At 38.5% G+C, this 20372-nt stretch overlaps 2 protein-coding genes across 7 annotated transcripts; one reads left to right on the top strand and one right to left on the bottom strand.

The window, feature by feature from the left end:
* Positions 1-5125: 5125 nt before the first annotated feature.
* Positions 5126-17197, top strand: cblc (Cbl proto-oncogene C, E3 ubiquitin protein ligase). Of its 6 annotated transcripts, XM_054622240.1 has the most exons (14): positions 5126-5212; positions 5450-5558; positions 5634-6244; positions 9707-9853; positions 9931-10087; positions 10951-11072; positions 11720-11857; positions 11945-12032; positions 12200-12331; positions 14259-14441; positions 15027-15179; positions 15489-15547; positions 15956-16008; positions 16604-17197. In XM_054622240.1, the coding sequence occupies exons 3-14, from the start codon at positions 5868-5870 to the stop codon at positions 16705-16707; spliced, it is 1713 nt and encodes a 570-aa protein (XP_054478215.1). In that variant the 5' UTR covers positions 5126-5212; positions 5450-5558; positions 5634-5867; the 3' UTR covers positions 16708-17197. The 6 variants fall into 6 exon arrangements, with proteins under 6 accessions (XP_054478215.1, XP_054478216.1, XP_054478219.1 ...); XM_054622241.1 differs by having other exon boundaries at positions 5450-6244; positions 14262-14441; XM_054622244.1 differs by having other exon boundaries at positions 5450-6244; positions 15492-15547; positions 15996-16008.
* Positions 17198-17300: 103 nt separating this feature from the next.
* LOC129110090 (trypsin-like) lies at positions 17301-19518 on the bottom strand. The gene is made up of 6 exons (XM_054622245.1): positions 19439-19518; positions 19090-19246; positions 18783-18881; positions 18504-18670; positions 17708-17844; positions 17301-17611 (listed from the first exon to the last, which is right to left on the bottom strand). Exons 1-6 carry the CDS (start codon positions 19476-19478, stop codon positions 17459-17461), a joined length of 753 nt encoding a protein of 250 aa, XP_054478220.1. The 5' UTR covers positions 19479-19518; the 3' UTR covers positions 17301-17458.
* Positions 19519-20372: the final 854 nt, after the last annotated feature.

Here is a 20372-nt window from a genome sequence, read left to right as displayed (position 1 = left end):
TCCAATATGTAGACTCATTACATTGAAAATAAAATAGACACGAAGGCTCAAGTCAGCCTTATGCTTAATTCTAGATTGTTTAGCACTCTAGTGTCATTTAGAGGACACAGAATTTGCAAATTCCACTCCATAGGATTTACAGTGTATAAGTAAATACATATGTTGCCTCAGTTTTTACATACATACATGCCACCTGGCTGCAGACTCAGAGCTGAACTTGCACTCCTATAAGCAGGAATGAGGAGAAAAACATGGATACAGAGAGACGATGCCCTTTCCAAACCGGCTGATCAGTTGATGCCATGCTCCTGCTGCCAGGCAACTGCTGCCCTGCATGTGGCCATGTAACCAGATCACAGACACTTATACAAACCATAAATGTGCATATACAAGCACTCATATACACACACACAAATCACACCTTGCCTCCTTGTCTTTAATCTTATCCTACTCCACCCTCAGACCAGGGTCTGATTACCAGGGTCAATTTGGGACTTTCCTCTTTCCACTGAAGTGTGGAGTTGGCAACGGAAAGTCAAACTTGGTGTCTAAAGTCCCTAAAACACCCTGACACTACATAAACATGCTCTGCAGCTGTCAATGCACTCAACCATTAGGGTCTCCTCTAGCATTAAGTATCATTGTTTATGAAAGAAACCACAGGCCTACCTCTTTAACGGCCAGTCTCGCCCCAAACACGCGCTTGACAGAGCTCATTGCTTAATGAATGAGACATTGAATGAGGTTTGATGATCTTAAAGGACATGTACATATGCAGCATGTAAACAGAATGATCCCCATACTAATAATAATATTTAGTGACTCAGTTTTCTGAGACTCTAAAGCATAATGAATGCAGTCATAATGAATGCAGTCATCTGTGGCACAGATCAAGAGGTGGCATGAGCCCCCCTTGTGCCACCAGAGAAAAGGTACTACTAGACACTAAAGTAAGCGTTAAAAACTAAAAAGCATATACACAGTATATGCTTTTTAGTTAAGATAACAAAGTTAAGATAACAAAGCTGGACACTGACTTTTAAATGAATAAAACAATCAGATTTCAGTTGTTGTGTTTGAGTTAGTGTCTCCCTCTTGTGGATGTTGAAGAAGAGGTTGTCAGTACTCTCATTATAATTATTCATTGCTAATTGGAATGTTGGCCTGATGCTAGCGCTAAAGGAATTGTTACAGCTCATCACATAAACAGAGAACAAGTCAGGAAGCCTTCATTGCTGGAGATTACAGCTGAAAGATCAGGAGGTGGCAGCCAGTGATGTCAGCAGCCATATCTGTGGAATCAGAAACTCTTGAGAAGATCCCAAGAGCATCAGAGGACAGCTTTGTGACTCCCAACAACTAAAGCTGTCTGGGAAAATAATCACGAAAGAGGTCAGTAAAGTCACAGAACGCTTTCTGGATGACAGGACCAATTCTGAGTACAAACTGCTGAATAGATCAAGAGTCTAGAAGAGAAAGATGAAGATGTTGCAAGTAGCATCCCAGAATGCAAGGAGACAAGTACCATCCCAGAGTCAAAGACAAGTACCAAAATCCAGAGATAAACTCTCCTTCAAAGAAATGGGGAGCAAGATGAAGACCTTCTTTGTCGCACAGTTTGCCAAACTGTTAATACATCACATACAGTAACTAACAAAAAACCCCAGACAGAGTTATGACTTGTTTCATTGATGGTGATCTGTTGTGATATAACTTCACATAATATGTGTTTCTCTATTGTGCACCTTATGTGATGCTGAATCATGTTGCATCTCTGTATGATGAGTTGAGAGGAGCAAACACACATGAAATGTTTTTATCATATGCTGGTGGAGATGTGTTTTTTTGTGTGTTTTTATGTGTAATTTTATCAACTCTCTATCATTCACTACCCCGCAGTACACGTCACACTCCATTTTCTTGTAGAACTTTTTGCCGTTGCCCTAGCAGAAGCCTTGTGGTAGGGCACGCACAGAGTGACGGTGGATTCAAAGGCCCAGATGGGTGGCTGGCCTGTGCAGATTTGGGCCACCATGGACAGACGGCACACACCTGGGGAGACAGAACATATTTTCATGTATTTCCAAAGTTGTCTTTTTGAATTCACAGTACAATGAAAACAAAACAAAGCAAAACATTGTACTGGCATAGAATTAACTGACAATGGGCAACATGTTGATGCTGCATGAATTGTATAATCATCCCATATGCTGATGTTATATATATGTTATATTCCATTCTTCACCCTCAGTGCAACATCTCTGCAGACAGTCTCTCATTTTCAAAGTTGTTCTGGTTGCCCAAATGCCCCCCTTACTTGAAGAGTTGACAGCACATATAGGAGGAGTTGTAGTAGCATCAAAACATGCAAAAAATGGTCCTGTATCTGGTGCTGCTTTACAGGCCTCTATACGGAGAGAGGGAGAGAGATAAAGCACAAGGAGGATTTGAGACCAATTAGTTGTAGCATCAAAATCAGAATCTGTCATCTTCCATTCAACACATACATTTTCATGAATGTGCTATGCTACCGTATCAGGGTTATTCAACCTAATAGGCTGATCACTTACCGGTTCCATTGAAAAGAAGAGCATCATCACCAGAGGCATTAACGTCTGCAGTCGCCTAAGAAGGAATCACCTTTCTCTTCATCTGCTATATCAAACACAGACACATTTAAAGACACGAAGACACCTGAAACCCCAAATATTCCACTTAAATGTGTCTCAAAATCCTTTGAGACAGGAATACAACTCAGGACTACATTATAGTTGTAGCATGTAATGTTAATAGTAAAACTTAAGATGTCTTGTAAAAGAAACAACATGAAATGCACTGTCCACATTATACACACTCTGAAATGGACAATTTCTGTACTTTTAATGTGTTAATACATATGTAGTTTTACTTGATACTCCAACTCGGACTACTGCTCAAAGGGACATGTATAAGGTATTTCTTTAAGTTAAAGCAGAGTTGATTTATATCTCTCTCAGAAGGTTACAACAAGAACACAAATATATTCAAACTTTATTTTATTTGTTAAATTGTTTCAAATGTAAATATAATCAAAAGACATATGATAAGACTATTTAGGTTAGATTAAAAGCTCTCCATATAATGATCAGAAAATCAATAGAGCAGCAAATAACTATTCACTATAAAGATATAGTGGAGTAATGGCGTCCTGAGCAGAGAATGAAGTCACTCCATTGATGTATGAAGAGAACTGGATACATCGTGGAAGCATCAATATCTACAATGTCAGATATTTTGATGGAGTTTATCGGGAGTCATAAATACAATGTAAGTAAAGCTATCTGTAATTTTATGTAACTTGCTGATCATTCTTGATCTACCACTTGGTTTTCAGTGGAGGCTTTCTTGCAGGCTAGAAGTGCACTACTGCCATCTTCTGGTCAATGAACGCGGAGCAGACAACTTTATTTTAGCTTTTAAAAAAATATATAAGTTGTTTTTCTACATAGCCTCAAATAAGAATTGCATAGGTGACCATAGTGACACTTTTTTAAACCAATGTTCACCCATCGTTTTCCATGCTAATGCAATAACTCATTTAAATGTAAAAGAGAAATATTTATTTAGTTATATATCAAGGCTCATGTAGGTTCAATATACAAGTACATTCATTTTTAATATAACATCTCTACGAGTGTAACCCCAGACTAACCATTCCCCATGGACAAAATGTATTTTGTTTAGATGCCACATAATTATTATTTTAAATAAACAGACTACAATTAGGCATTCAAATGAAATCAAAACCAGAAAGGCAATAAAATACAACATCCGGATTGAAAGAATAATTGCAATCACACCTATGTCAACATTAAGAGTATTTATAGTGTCCTTTGAAATAAATTGTCAATTTGTCATTATTTAATTTTTTTGTTGGACCTTTATTATGTTACAGAATGCTAATGTAAAGTTACGTAAACTTACAGAACTACTAGCTATTTGAGGACACATCTATCTACAGTTTATAGGGCCCCTGACTGGCATCCATACATGAGAAATTTGATTTTGAAACAGATAGCCTACTTGTTTTAAAAAACTTCACAGCAATATTCAGCGTCTTTTTTCAAAGTCTTAAATTTAAAAATGCAATATATCTATCAAAAGGTTATACATCTTTTTAATCAAATGCTAATTTCACTCATTCCGCTTTCCTCAGTGCTCATTAAAATCATTTATAACGATCCGTCTAATAAGTTCATTCATATGTAACACACGGTCACATGTGTGAAACAATTTTGATAATTGGATAGCTTTTTGTAACAAAGTTAGTTTTTCAGGTGTTTCATCATAAACTAAAATATTGGATAAATAAACATTTTGACCTGATGATGGCGATAAAGGAAAAGTTAAGCACAGTAATCAGTAATCACAGTATTCTGAGGAGGCTATGTGTGTATTCATTTTAGTGCCAATTCATGAACCAATTCATTCAACCAACAAATGTCAACCTCGTGGTCTGGCTAGAGTAAACATCAGGGGACTACAAAAGTCATCATGATTCATCTCTCTTATTAAAACATGTACAAACAAATACTAACCAAAATGGGGGATGTACTGACAGACTGACTTGCTTCAAGAATTCAGGTGAAATGCAAACTAAATCCATTTAATCTGCTGATAGTTGGGTGGCAATGATGATTCTTATTTAACATCCCCTCATTTTAACAACTGTTGGAGGTGACCTTTCCTTTGAACACAAAGTCTGTTAGTAAGTAGTCTGACTGTGTAACTTTCTGGATAACCATGTGTTACTTACATCACCGCTTTGATTCTAAGTAAATGTTTAGTTTTTAGTTCTCACCTCTCTGTCTTTCCATACTGCTGCTTCTTTGTGTCTCTTTCTTGTTGTCACTGTCTCTCTCTCTCTCTCTCTCTCTCTCTCTCTCTCTCTCTCACTCTTTTTTCATTCTGCTTGCCTGCCCGAGTGGTAGAGCAAAGAAAACAAACCTGTTTGGCTTGCTGCAACCAGGAAACCAATCAAAGGGTGCACCAAGAAAAGAGAGAGCGAGATAGAGAAAGCAAGGGTGACGTCAAGAAAAAGAAACAAAGAACAAACAGAAACATTTTGGCCAATGACAGAGGACATGTTTCCGCTGTGATGTGAGTAGAGTCTCTGTGGAACCTGACAATGTGGGAGTGCTGTGCTGCAGAGATGTGTGCATGATGAATATGGGTAAGTGTGCTAGATATGGGGGTAAGAAAGGCTGAATATGTCGGGGTGGAGACAGTTGGGATGGTAGAAGTTAAAACTTTAGAGTTGAGTATCAGTGTCAAGCCCTCCCTTCCTTTTCCTCAGTTCACTCTTTCTTATGCTTGGTGTTGTATTGTTGATGTTGTGAAAATCTTTAAAAAAAACAAAAAAAAAAACAGCCTCTGTATATTGTATACATGTTCTTGTATTTTTCTGAAGATCTGACTGAGGAGTGAGAGGCTACGAACGGACTGGAGTGGAACTCTGGGGCCAATATGCTGAGCTTTAGAGATGCCGAAATGAAACGTGCCATCCATTGCTGGATAATGTAATACTGTTGGATTATTATCATATGGATCCAGCATGGATACTATTTGAGGAGGCTAAGATGTGTGTTTTTCAGATGAAGCTTGGAACTCACAAAAATCACCGTAAGGACAATAAATACCATCTTAAAACTTGAGCCAGTATGAAAAGCTGCTCCTATTTTGGCTCATAAACCCTCACATATTCAAAAGAGAGCTTTCACATCTCCCAAAACAGTAGGACCATTATTACTTTTTGCCACACCTCCTTACATGGGGACAGACTGACTTTTAAAGTCGTTTATTGATTCACATCACCTCACAGAAGCGGAATGATGGCAGCAGCAGGTTCAGGAGCCTCCCAGAGCTCAACATTGAGTTCCCAGACCCCTACCAGTGGAGACCGGCAGCTGGTGGACAAGGCCCTCAAAAGACTGGTCAAGCTCCACGAGCTGTGCACTAATCCCCGGCTGAGCCTGAGGAACAGTCCACCATACCTCCCAGAGCTGGTATCGGAGACGACGACACTGCTCACACTGGTTTGGGAGCCCTACCGAGGCGCCGGGGCCGCAGGCAGCCAGGTTCCCCGGGGAGATGAGGCCAAGTACCTGAAGCTCCATGTCAGAAACCTGCTGGATAAGACAGAGAGAGCTTTGCTGCTGTTTAAAGAGGGACGGGAGAAGATATTTGAGGAAACATCCAGCTACAGGTAAGACGGACCCTGACCCCTGGACATTTATATTCTAGAAAAAAGCATATGGAAGGTTTCTATCTTATTTATATAAATATATATATATATATATAAATTATCTAATCAATCAATAATGCTTAATTAATTCAGTAATGATTACGTCCTTTGTCCTCTGTCCTTTTGAACATTACTCACCACATCTATATACAAGACAGAAGCGTATGAAGTGTCTCTGTCTTGTTTATATAAATATAAATTATTTGTATAAATATATTTAAATATTCATATAAATAATTACATTAAATATATGTATATATAAAAGAAATTAATATATATCTATATATATAATTACAATAATCAAATTCTTCGTTGATTCAGTAATGATTATGTCCTTTGTTTGCTTTCCTTTTGAACTCTTTTTAAGTAATTATTCACTTTATAAAAGTAATTCTGTCCCATGTTGTTTCCCATTTTGGAGTACAAAACATCATCACAAACAATTAACTTGCTGCTTGAGAGAACATTAATTAGCAACAGTTTTGATAATCAATTAATCGTCTCGGTCATATATCTGCGCATCGGCGACAGCGTTAACTCAGGAATGTGATATCTCAGGAACGCCTGGAAGGAATTTCATTAAATTTGACACAAACATAACCTGGACTCAACGGTGAACTGATGAAATGTTGGCGGTCAAAGGTCAAGATCATTGTGACCTCACGTCCCTCCTATTCTCGTTAACGCAATTTCTCAGGAACATCTTTTTCAAATTTTGACTCACATGACCACCTAGACTCACGGATGAGCCGATTAGAATTTGGTGGTCAAAGGTCAAGGTCACTTTGACTTTGACTTTACTTTCTACTGAACTACAATGGACAGTTTGAATTAAAAAACGGCACTCTCGTTCACAGTGTTCCCGTCACTCTGGATGATAAAACTGTGTGGATTATCCAAAGTAACGGAGAAACATTTTCTGGGAATAGATTGGATTCTGTGAGCGCCACAAATAAAAGTCCATTCGAAAAAACTAAATGTCCGAGACCCTGCACACTGAACAAATAAAACCCAAACTATCTGCATGGCCAGGTACCACCCGATCTCTTGGGCTCTTTACTCAGCTAATGCTCTTTAAACAAAAGTAAGAGAAACCAAAAAATAGTCCTCTGTATTTGCATAACGTAAAGAGTCATAACTTAATAGTTGACAGTTATGATAGCGGCTGTGTCTAACACTTAATTAAATGAAATTAAAATAATGATGACACACCAAATATAGAAACTTGAGCCTAATGAAATAACTTCCCCGGTTCCTACAAGTAAAATACTTCACTGTGTGCAAGAAAAAAAGAATGACCCTATTCAATAAGTTTGCCGTTTGGCTAAAGTGGATATTTTGGAGCAGCTTTAAAAAGGGTGACTTTTTTTATTTGGAGTTTGGGCTGCATCTGCGTCTCTTGTTGAGACTACTAATGACGAAGACAGAAAAAGGGCCAAACCTCTTTGTGATGCTAATGTTGAGGAAACTTGGCAAAAGCAACCTCAGTATGTGAGCATCTTGGGAGAGAGACTGTCTGGCTTTGACCAGACATTTTTTTACTGTATCTTCTAACTTCCATGTGGCCTAAATTCAGGACTATATCTCTCTCTTCTACTTTTTGATCTGTCCGTCCATTCAATTGAGTTATTTTACTCTATCCTACTGTTCTACACACAATGTATGCAAATTATTAGACACCAGATTTTTATCAAAGCTTGTTCTTTCAACAGGATCTGAAAATCAGAAATATTTAAATTTAATTTTATTGCATCACCTTACACACATAACAGATGGCCTTCTCGCCGCAGCCAGGTCTGCATGGGCAGTCATGCAGCAAATTCTGACGGTGTTATGTGTAATGTGGCTTAGATGCAAGACAAAATTTGTAAATATCGTCTATTGTCTACGCATTGCTACAATGTCCTCTTTTCTACTGCTTGTTTTCCCACTTACTCTAGCCACTAAGCTGCAGGCACTTTGTCTATTTCAAAAAAAAAGTTGGCTGTTGGATGGTTAAAAATAATACTCTCACATTAGTAAGTATAATTTCTATCATGTGAAGTTAAAAACAGAAGTGAGATGACACTGATGTTGGAGGCGACAGAAACAGACATTGGAAGGTTTTAGCGGCTGAAGGGTTATTGTCTGTGACACACTGAGGCTTCGACCTCTTCTGTCTGGTATTTTTGAAACACATGCAAATAAACATGCAACTAGAACTGTGAAAAGAAACAGCATAAGTAACACACATACATTTATTAGTCGATTATGTAATAGATCATATTATGTTACTTCTAAAGATAATACATTTCAGTTTAGGCTTTTACAAAGTCACAAAATCTAAACTGGCTATGCCCTAAGAGGGCTTCATTTTAGGTTTAATTTTGACTCACAAATATTTAATCAGCATGTTATCTTAGTGTTCTCATTGTGTTCAGGATGAGGTTTATGAATGTTAATTTCACTTACAAAATGTCTTGTAACTTTTTAAGCAAACAAACACTGATAATAGATCTCAATGGATTTTATAAGATGCAGAAATTATTTGAATCCAGAAAATATGAGCATTAATGTTTAAATATATCTTTTTTTAAAGAAATTGTGAGAACAATTGATTGAATATTAAAATCGTATTCATTTAATGACTCTAGAAAAGCCTAGAAAGAGAGTACAGTAAATACTGACAAAGACTGGTCTGAAGTGGCACACTGGCCACTGGAACATTTTGTGGTATTTACAGACAAGCATGCAGCAGAGAGCATCCTGTTTGCTAGCTGGACTACCTGTTGTGTGTGTGTTTGCTTGTGTGTGTGTGTGTGTGTGTGTGTGTGTGTGTGTGTGTGTGTGTGTGTGTGTGTGTGTGTGTGTGTGTGTGTGTGTGTGTGTGTGTGTGTGTGTGTGTGTGTGTGTGTGTGTGTGTGCGTGTATCTATGGAAACTATCAGCAATGCTTGTAGAGTTTCAAATGGAACAACAGTTAGAGCTATGTTTCTTTCAATTTCGACACAATTAATGTATAGCCAACACCTAGTTTTTACCACAGTTGTTATTGCTGCAAATGTTCGTCTGGTTAGAAAAACATGACTTCACCTACACCTACACGGCAAGTTCGAGTCTTAACTCTAAGCTAGTGATATTTTATGTATACACTTCAAGAAAATATTATTTTAAATAGTCACACAAATATTAAACTCCATTCTGCAGATACAAATGTCCCAGGCCTTTGACACTTGTAAGTAATACTATAAGGTCAATATGAGATGACGGTTATCAGTTTGAAACAAATGAGTTATCGGCCCACAAGGTGGTCTTATGTTTTTGTATACGAGATTAAAAATATGTCCAAACCACAGGGACAGAAAATGTGGACATGTCCGAACAAAGTATATTGTTTCTGTTTCTGTATCCGCAACTGAAAGTCTGCTGTGTTTTTCATTCTCAGGAGGAATTTGACCAAACTGTCCTTGCTGTTTAGTCACATGCTCTGGGAGCTGATGGCCATGTTCCCAGGGGGCAGTTTTCATGGTGACACCTACAGGGTGACTAAGACAGAGGCTGAGGAGTTTTGGACGGATTCATTTGGAAAGAAGTGAGTGTGGGTAATTTATTTTTTGTTATTGAGTTGTGTGTCAACATTTGCTTTCTGCTAATAATATGTTCTGACAGGTGTATAGTGCAGTGGAATAAATTCAAAGAGCAGCTGCGGATTGTACACCCATTTGAGGAAGGTATGGAGTCCATGGCCCTGAAGTCAACAATAGATCTCACCTGCAATGACCACATCTCTGTGTTTGAGTTTGACATCTTCACTAGACTGTTTCAGGTAAGGTGAAATATTCCAATCAAAAATTATGAACTGATTTCTTAAAGAAATAGTTTGACATTTTGGCAAAGAAGCTCAAAGCTTTCTTGCAAAGAGTTGAGAAGATGGATACCTCTCTTATATCTGTTCTCTAAATATGAAGCTACAGCTAGTGAGCTTAGCTTAGCATAAAGATTGGAAACTAGGGGACACAGCCACCCTTGCTCTGTCCAAAGGGAACCGAAAAAAATGTATGTTGTTTAATCAGAGCACATACTATATAAGTGTCAAATCAACAAGTTTGTTTCATTGCATATTTGCTAAAATTGGGGTTAATGTGACTCTTGACAGAAAAAAACAGAAATTAATTGACTGACACAGTGACCAGTCGGGGCTTTAGGCAGAGTGGCTCAAGCCTTCAGACCCTTTGCTGAAAACCCGAAGCACACAGAAATATCACATGGTCATATTTAACCCTTCTTGCTGTGACACATGCTGTCCATCTCCTCTGATCCTCCTTGAGATGGTTCTACTCCTTCATTGGAGTCCAGCTGTGTTTAATTAAACTGATTGGACTTGATTAGGAAAGGAATCTCCTCTGGTTGCTTGGCAACCTCACAGAGATGACAAGACTCCAGGAAGTCACTGTCCCCGGCGAAGAAATAGGCCGGCCCTTTAGACAGAGCAAGGCTAGCTGGTTCCCCCTGTTTCCAGTCTTTATGCTAAGCTAAGCTAACTGCCTGTAGCTTTACATGTAGTGTATAGACATGTGAGAGGTATCTTCTCATACTGCAACTCTTGGCAAGACAGCGCATGGGTGTTTTTCCCGCAACGGTGAACTATTCCCTTAATGATGAAACATCCTGATTCTCCTCTCATTTTAGCCGTGGAGGTCACTCATTAGGAACTGGAACCAGCTAGCAGTGACTCATCCAGGCTACATGGCCTTCCTCACCTATGACCAGGTTATAGCTCGTCTGGAACACTACCTGCACAGACCTGGGAGGTAAGGACGAGCACAGCAACAAACCCTGACTAATGTGCTTCCTATAGAAGATGATATATGTCACACATATCGCAAAACTAAAAAAAAACTATGAAGAATGTTGAGTACTCAAGTTCATATCTGACAATTGATATGATTGTGATAAATTAGATCCATGAAGCATAATAGAAACGCAGCACTCCATATTTAACTACCTGGATAGTCATTATGGAAAGTAAAACAATTGGTCAGGGGTAAGAGGTAATTTAACACTGGTATAGGTACCATGCATTTATTTTTTTCTTGTGTTTTTGGCATATATATATCTCATCAAACTCAGCAGCTCATGATAATAAGCAGGGCCCATACAGTAGAATCACTATAATAGCTGTTTTAAGGATGAGGGGAATTTTATTGGAATGAATTGCTCAAATACAGAAAAATAACAAACATTACATTACATTACATTACAGTCATTTAGCAGACGCTTTTATCCAAAGCGACTTACAGGAAGTGTAAGTCGCAAACTAAGTGCAGACCAAAGCAACTCTATTTGCAAAAGACTAATGGACACCAAAACAACACAATCATTTTCAAGTACTTATATGTTAAGTTTAATGTCTACATGTAAACAAGTGTGATTAACAAGGATCTATTTTCTCTTCTAGCTATATCTTTCGCCTGAGCTGCACAAGAATGGGCCAGTGGGCTATTGGCCATGTGACCAGTGAAGGGGGCGTCGTCCAGACCATCCCCGAGAATACACCTCTCTACAAGGCACTCATTCAGGGCTTCAAGGAAGGCTGGTCAGAACAAACTCACACATCTCTATGCTGCATTTTTTTCTTTGTTTTTGTTTTTTCTCTAAGTGCTGTGTGTTTCTGTGCGTGCAGCTACCTCTACCCAGATGGCCGTGATGTGAACCCGGACCTGACAAGCTTGTGTGAACCGGCCCAGAGGGGCAAAGTCAAAGTTACAGAAGTAAGTGGTTGCTCTTCATGCTTCTTTACCAATTAATCAAACTGCCAACAGCATCCTGAGGCTTGACCAAGACAAAACATAAATCATAACCTGAATTGTTCTCTAATAGTTTTCTGTCTTGTCTCTCTTGTCCATCCGCCCACACCGCCACTGTATCACCCCACCAGGAGCAGTATGAGCTTTACTGTGACATAGGCAGCACCTTCCAGCTGTGTAAGATCTGTGCAGAGAGGGATAAGGACACTCGTATCCAGCCCTGTGGGCATCTCCTGTGCCAACCCTGCCTTACAGGCTGGCAGGTATGAACCCACATCCTCTTACTCATTGTAGCATGCAGTATATCAAAACACATGCTAGTCTTCAGCCCCCCTGTGCTTATTACTGATACACGGTAGATTGTTACTGTAGCTGTTTTATGTGTTCAGTGGTGGGAAAGTGGTGGGTTGACCAAACTGGATTTATTTTTGTATTTTAATGTGGTTTGGGGTTTTTGTCAAAAAATTGCATGCTACGAGTTTAACAAAAGGTCGTGAGTGATATTCATACGCTTTCTAATGTATAAAAAAATAATAAAAATACACATATAATGTTTCATTGAAATGAAGACTTGAAAAACTTAATTAAAATAGCCATGCTTTAAAAACACTATATTAAAAAAAGCTAATTCTAAAAGTTAACTTCCATGTCCTCCATGTCTTTCTACCCGCAATTTCAGCTCAAAGTTTATGTGGAACTAATAAACTTACTTCTTCAGGAAATAAGAGCAGTTTTAAATCCCTCTTAATTTTTACAATGAAGCTTCATTGCATCAGTCAACCATGTTGACAATATTTCAAAAAGTATTCAGTACATCTGTGCTTGTGCATTGGGACACTGAGGCCACAAAAAGAGCCGTGTACTCCACATTTAGAGCATTTTAAACCAATTCTTTGCATGAGCAAATATTTTGATAACTTACCGGAAAGACAAGCACAACGCTCGGTTCAGTGGTTCAAAAAGAAAAGGGCTGTGAAATGAACCATGACTATTAATGATAGATGCCATGCAGTATGCAAACTGACAACTGTAAAATTGTAGACAGGGACTTATAACATCTATGTAAATGTCAGATAAAAAAAATCGAACACATTTGACCATTTTAGATGGCGCTCAAATCCCAAAAGTTTGTCGGTAAATCTAAATTCTGTCATCATGTGGACAGCATATCCTGTTTGCACTTTTCTACTGCAAAGGGTCTTCCCCAACTTCCTACTTCCTCTTTTATAATCACTAAGTGACATTGAAGACATCCAGTAAGAATTTTAACTGCTGCTGGCAAATTACAGCTTCATGTCAGCTTACCACTAGCCTCCAATCTGTTCTGGAGGTATTTAAGTCTTTGCAAATGTGCAGAGCAGCATGTCCTGACATTTGGCTGATGACTTCCTGTGTGAGCACAGGCTCACATCCTCCTCAAACTGCATCGGTCACATTCACTTTGTTCACGAGTGTGTATGTGAGAGAGAAAGACAGACAGGAAAAGAAAATTGAACATGCTTTGTGGACGTCAGACCACAATGGAAAAGTTGTAAGTTAGTCTAGTTTGTGGTCAACCAGACTTCCTCATCAACGGCAAGTTTACAGTACATTACAATGACCATCAACTAAATCACAATTTCCAAGCCATCTGCACACATGCAGCTGTCTCCTAAAAGCTACCAAAAGAATACCAAAGTTCTGTTGTAAGATTAACAAAGCAGTCTGGGCAAGTAAATGAGACTTAAATAGGCCAAATAATAGTTGTCCAAATTGCAGGTATATCAGTCAGACAAACTGCAATTAGATAAGAGAAGCAATCTGAAAAATCATGTCAACTACATTGACACACTGCATCTGCAAAGAGGCTCGGTGGTCACTGGAATCAACAAAAAATGCATGAATGCCCTAAAATCTTGAGAGACACTCTGTATGCTTAAGCAATGAAAGTTAAATGTTACAACAATTCCTCTTTTATCTGGTTTACATTCATGGAAAACCGCAATCTACATAGTCTGTTGAACCTGGTATTTTCCATCTCCTTCATCTTTAAAAAAAAAATGATGCCGTTCTTTGAAGACAAGTCCAACATATTCCACTACACTTCAAAAGACACAAAGCTGTTCTCAAGACAACGGGTGCCAATGTGTCTCTACATTCATTTAGTGTTTCCATTACTCTGTCGATGACCTGTCGTTGATAACTATCTAGCAGAAGTCTGCTGGCCATACCTGCCCATACTGTCGCTGCGACATTAGAGGAACAGTGTCCATCCTCGTTGAGCCTTACCGGCCAGGCAGCAGTCAGTTGGAGGAAGAGGCTGAGGATGACCAAGAGGAGGAGGACCATGAGGACATCGAGCTTATGGTAAAGGAAATGGCTGCCCTGAGGAAGGTGTGTGAATTAATTTCTGTATTTGATCATTTGTTTTGTTTAATTACAGCAATGCTAGTCTGTCAGTTGGTACACAGCTTTGGCTGAAAAAGCTCAACAATTATGTATGGATTGACAGGACATTTGGTGGAGATATTGGTGGTCCTCAGAGGTTAAATCCAATAGACTTTGTTAATCCCCTGACTTTTTCTCTAGTGCCACCATGAGGTTGACGTTTGTGTCATTCATGTCCCCCACTTTGGTTTGGGACCAAATACCTAACCAGCTAAACTAATGTGAATGGTAAATGATTGTGAACGTGGTAAACATCACCTGCTAAAGATCAGCATGTAATTATTGTCAATGTTAGCATATTGACATTAACATTTAGCTCAAAGCATTGCTTTGGTACAACTAGCCGCAGACTTTGCTGGTGTTTGTGTCTGTCTGCTACTCATTCAGTCTATTAGTACATGCTTGTAGTTCATTTTTTTAAGAAGGAATTGTATCACTTTGCAACATGAACTCATCCAGTTTTGTTGTCACCTTAAAAAAGTTTTTTTTAATTTTTATTTCCCACTGACTGCCTATATTTTCCCTAAACAGTTCTCCAGTTTGGACTCCCAGGTTCCCATGTCCCACTTCAGCAGTCCACCTCTGCCCCCTAAAAACAGCCCAAGCCCATCCTGTCCTTCTCCCTCCAGCCAATCCCAGACATCAGATTCCAAGACTCTGGACAAACACTCCCACTCCCATTCAGTAAGTTCCCACAGACACTTAAGCTGTTTGCATATAGATGCTGTATTACCTCTTGGTAGTTCAATGATGATGTGTTCAATTTTTTCCATTGCTCACAGACAAACTCTGAGACATGTTAATGCATGCACAGTATGCTCACCAACTGCAGTGTGAATATGTGAAGTAGCCAGGGATGAAAGTAACTAATTATATTAAGTCAATTGTTACTGTAATAAAGGGATTTTTTTTTTAGTACAGAATTATTATATTTACCTTCATCCCTCCAAGTCTCTGTTGGCTGCGTCTTTGTGACATGTTTCCTCTCTTCAGCAGGCTCACAGTGGCAATGAAGCACGTAGAAGACACAAAAAAACGACAAACATGAATAGGTAAGACACTGTTTAAAGCAGAGAAGTAAAGGGGTAAAATGTGGTTGTTTTCTACTTATATACTTGACAGATCTTGACATTTTGGGATCAAAGAAAAGAAGTTTCCACCAAGTTACTGTAACCTATTAAAAGTGTTCAACATCATTTTGGGAACACACCAGATTACTTTAAATAACCAGATTAACTGTGCAAAGACTCAACTGATTGTGCAGTTTATTTTGTGGTTGTAATGTCTGTAGGTTTTACCTTGAATTGCGTGTGTTTTTACTAGCTAGAAACAAATATGACAGTTATATTACGTTTGCAATGTCGCTTATCATATGTTAAGAATCTCTATGTTACAGACATATATTGGAGTTGATTCAATTATAAAACTTTGTTCCCATTTTTATGTTGTTCTGTTTTAAGTAAATTAATCACAGAGGCAACGTTTTCGTCTTCTTCTCAGAAGAGTGTTGACAGTAAGTCATTGCATTTTATTACCTTGTATCCTGAATTGTGCACATACAGTGTTCAGATATTATGGAAATTAGATTATTCTACAATATGCAGATGATGTTATCCTAAAAATGTAAAAAGGTTATAAACACGTTTTTATTGAAATAATATTACCAAGATTATAAACCGCATGTTTCTTTTATGCAAATGTATCTTTTCTTTCCTCACAGAGTCTGTTATTCTGTCCATATTGTCCTTTGCTTTACATGTTGTTATGCTTTCTTAAAGAATCTTTCTTACCTGACTTGTCAATCTAGATATTTTGACAATAAATAATATTTAAGGATAAACTGAACAATGACTTCGTTCCAGCTATTATTGCAATGCAATGCAGCTAGTAATACTGCGATTAGTGCCCCTATTGTTTGGCAGGTCCAAATGTTTGCTATGGAAATAAGTAGATTCAACTTTAGTTTCACTCCCAGTGTTTTACCCTCATGTCATTCCCACCATGCAATGGCTTTGAGACCACTTATGTAAGCATTCAGTCTTCAGTATTTCTCAACTCTTTGGCAGCAGAGCTATTTTAGTATGATCTAATTTTGTGTTCATGTGTAGGTAGAGCAGCGTGGCTCGAACCCTCCAGTCCAGTAAAACAGAGGCGAAGACATAAAGAGGACAAATGTGACCCGGGAGAAGTGACAAGAAGAATGTCGTCCTGATAGAAAAGCAACCTCCACAAAATAAAGACTCTTTTACTAAATTGAAAAATACTTGGTGACTAGCATATCTCCAATCGAGTAATCAGCCCTCATTCAATGTAAGAACAGTTTCTGTTTTCATGTTTAACTCTAAAAGGCCGTGTGTCAACCCTTACTGCTGAAATTGTGATGAGTGGGTGGGACTGAAAGGAAATTTGCTAACAGAGGCCTCCTACTGTTCAATAATCACACTGCCATTGTCTCCACAGTAGGTTCAGTACTGATTCTTTATAATTAAAGTGTTTTCTGAGCCTCCATTAAATAATAGAAATTAATGAAAGGCTCGATATTTGAAAATGGTAAAGAATCACATATCAAGAGTGAATATATGAAACCATAGAAATATGCTACCTCATCATTTAACCCATACCTTATGTTTGTTCCTATGATTAAGTTATGTGAGTGAATAAATGACCCTATGTAACTATAGAAAACAGTCTTAAATGGTATTAGAATCAAACATACAAAGCTGTAAGTGACGTATACTTGAGCTCCTAAGTAGTTTCATATGGTGCTTGGTTTTCTCCCATTAAGGACATGAACAGACAAATGAATCGGGAATATATACCATGTGGTTTTATTTTGTCTAACTTCATAGGAGACAAGTCATCAGCGAAAGATAGAAATTGAAAGTCAGGGCTGTAAATGAAAATAGGAATTAGGGGAACCAGTGGAGAGAAAGAGAAAAGTCAAGTGAAAATGGGTAATTTCTTCAGGGGTTGGCTGCCATGTTGTCTTCAATCCAGTAGAGCAACTCACACACTTTGACATAGACTCCCGGGTAGTTAGGCTGAGCACATCCCTGACCCCATGACACCAGGCCGTGGACCTCTCCATTACACACCAAAGGGCTGCCCGAGTCACCCTGACAAAGTGAGTGTGAGCATGCCATTAATTCTTCCACACACACACATATCTGTGAATCCAGTTAGTGTATGGAATAATTTATTGTCAAACTCACATTGCATGTATCTCTGCCTCCATCCATGTATCCAGCACACATCATCCTAGGAGAGATCATGTCAGGATAGGCTTTCTTACAGTCCTGGTCATCCACTATGGGCACATCCAAACACTGCAGAAGGACGGGCATGTACACTGTAACAGGCAGAACAGAGATAGTCATGAAAAAACAATTATGTGTTTGTCCGTTTCACCAGCTTGTCTGTGACTCCCAGTCACAAATATATACAATAATTTTCTAATGTTTTTTTGTGCAAAAGTTACTTAAACAAGATTACATTTGTTTGGGACTATTCTCAGCTGCAGATTATTAAACATCTGGTGCCCTAGTGAGTATTTTAGGCAGCTGAACGGTTTAGGTGGGTTGAGCTAAATGTCAAACTATGGTACACAAACTATGGTATATTAAAGGAACATGTCACCAAGTGCAACAGTGTGGTTCAGTGATTTAGTTGATGGACAACAATTAAAAAGTTAAAATTAAAAGTTTTAAGCTTTTCCTGTGATTTATTGACAATAAAAAAAAATTGTATTTGTTTATTTCCAATTGTAATTTGAAAATGGTCAACTTTAACACCCCCCAGAGGAAGCCTAGAAAAAAAGACACTACTGCACCTTCCCCTTCGCTTGGGCTTTGATATTATTCGTTTGAAAGCAACATACTAGGATTTTTATTTTTTTTACTAGGATTGGATAATTTTGCAATGAACAAAAATAAGCTAAAATCTGACTATATACCACAAGTTCTACACATAATGGCATTAAGCATGTTATTGAAAACATTATAATCAAACCATTATCGCCATCCTTGGCAGTGTTGCCCCAGCCGGACACAGAGCAGGGGGTCCCCGCCACTGGACACCCTGTGGGCAATGGGATGGGTGCGACTGCTTTGGTCACCTCCACTGGGTGGAAGAGCTTGATCAACATGATGTCAAAATCCAAAGTCTGGTAGTCATAACTGCACACAGAGAAAAATGAAATAAGCTTTAGACTGTAGATGTTTCTCTGCACTGTATAAATGAATCAGACAAGAATGAAATCGTGCAAAGAATTTTTCAATTTTCACTCACCTAGGGTGCCAGATGATGTTGTCGGTCTTCATGAGCTGCTCTGTACCCTCAAACACTCGCAAATCATGTTCTCCCAGCATGATCTGCATGTAATAGGGACTGAGAGAGGAAGTGAAATATTCCATTTAGAATGTGGAAGAAGAAAAAGCTCTCAGTATTTTGTTTCTTATATATTTCTCCATTTCTCAAAGGGAAAAAAATGCATAAAATTCAAGCAAAAGACATGGCAAAAAAAAAGAACATGGCAACGAGAGGATAAAGCATATAATATTGGAAAGTAATCTTTTCTCCATTGATGCATACTTACTTGTACCAACAGTGAGCAACGGAGAGCACCCACTGCTCGTTGATGAGCACCCCACCACAGAAGTGGTAACCATAGTTGAGGGAGGCCATGAATGGCCGAGAGTCACGTGCACACTCCCATCCGCCAATGATTCTGCCCTCTTCACGGGGAACCGCCGCTGCCACACGCACACACACACAGAAAAATACATATTTTTTGTTAATGTTATCTTTAACCACAACTGTCCATCACATTTATGAAATTGCTGACATTACAGTACACATGTATGGCTTTGTATGTGTGTGTGCGTGTGCTCTAATGTGTGTGAGTAGGTATGTATCCTTGTGCATGTGTATGTCTGTGTCTTTACCAGCAGCTCCGATCAACAGCAGCAGAGCCAGCATTCTCATGTTGTCAGGTGAAAGATCAGAAGACACCTGGACACACCCTGGCTCATATTTATATCCCACCAGACTCGCTCTCCTCGTCCCCCCTTGCCCCCTGCCAGCCTTACCCCCACCCTCATCTCCTCCCTCTCTCTGTTGACCCCGTCTGTGTCCTCAGTCTTGGCTCTAAATTCTGATTTTTTTTTCATCGTCGTGCACCTGTCATCTGTTGACTTAATTTACAAAGATGGACCAAGGTCTCCAAACATTTAACATCTGTTTATGGTTCTCTCATGGGTCACTTATTGTTGGCAAGCTGCAAAATCAAACACTGAAAACAATTATATAACCTTCTTTTAGGTTTGGGACAATATAAGGAAAAAATAAGAAAAAATTATAGCAATTACTGTTGTTTTTTTAACCAACTCCAAGACAAATATTTTATAAAAAATTACTTTTTATTTATTTAATATTTTTTTCTGGCTATGCTTTGGGTTCCGCTTGAACAAAAGCCAAGAGAGGTGAGAAATAGATCATCTGTTGTCTCTGAATCAGAAAACTAACTAACTTTTCCTTTTTCAGTGTCAGACAGCAATCAACAGCCTTTGAGGTCTAATGAGTGCAGAAAAAATCATTCTCTTCTAGTTCAACATATATACGTAATAACATGATCTGGCTGGTAACGATAATTTATTGTGGTGTGTGCTAAAAAAGGGAGTTGCATACATGTCACCCATAAAAAAATATGCACATTTATAAAGTGATAGGTGCAGAAAATTATCTTTCAAAAACAGAGTACAGAAAACACTCTCCAAGGATAAAATTATGTAAGATGTAATAATAATAATGGATTTTATTTATATCGCACACTTTAAAATACAAAGAAATCTCAAGGTGCTGATGTGGCTCACTTATTAA

The sequence above is a fragment of the Anoplopoma fimbria genome, chromosome 20, assembly GCF_027596085.1.
Source record: "Anoplopoma fimbria isolate UVic2021 breed Golden Eagle Sablefish chromosome 20, Afim_UVic_2022, whole genome shotgun sequence".
NCBI lineage: Eukaryota > Metazoa > Chordata > Actinopteri > Perciformes > Anoplopomatidae > Anoplopoma > Anoplopoma fimbria.
This window is presented reverse-complemented; position numbering and strand designations above follow the sequence as displayed.

What these genes read in the sequence shown, in the direction of transcription:
- cblc (XM_054622240.1), top strand. Translation starts at nt 5,868, where the DNA reads ATGATGGCAGCAGCAGGTTCAGGAGCCTCCCAGAGCTCAACATTGAGT. An exon ending in CAGGGCTTCAAGGAAGGCTG is followed by an intron (nt 11,858 to 11,944) that starts GTCAGAACAAAC and finishes CTGTGCGTGCAG; the next exon opens with CTACCTCTACCCAGATGGCC. An exon ending in CCTGCCTTACAGGCTGGCAG is followed by an intron (nt 12,332 to 14,258) that starts GTATGAACCCAC and finishes ATAACTATCTAG; the next exon opens with CAGAAGTCTGCTGGCCATAC.
- LOC129110090 (XM_054622245.1), bottom strand. Translation starts at nt 19,478, where the DNA reads ATGAGAATGCTGGCTCTGCTGCTGTTGATCGGAGCTGCTG. An exon ending in GTTGCTCACTGTTGGTACAA is followed by an intron (nt 18,882 to 19,089) that starts GTAAGTATGCAT and finishes TTCCTCTCTCAG; the next exon opens with TCCCTATTACATGCAGATCA. An exon ending in TGCCAAGGATGGCGATAATG is followed by an intron (nt 17,845 to 18,503) that starts GTTTGATTATAA and finishes TGCCTGTTACAG; the next exon opens with TGTACATGCCCGTCCTTCTG.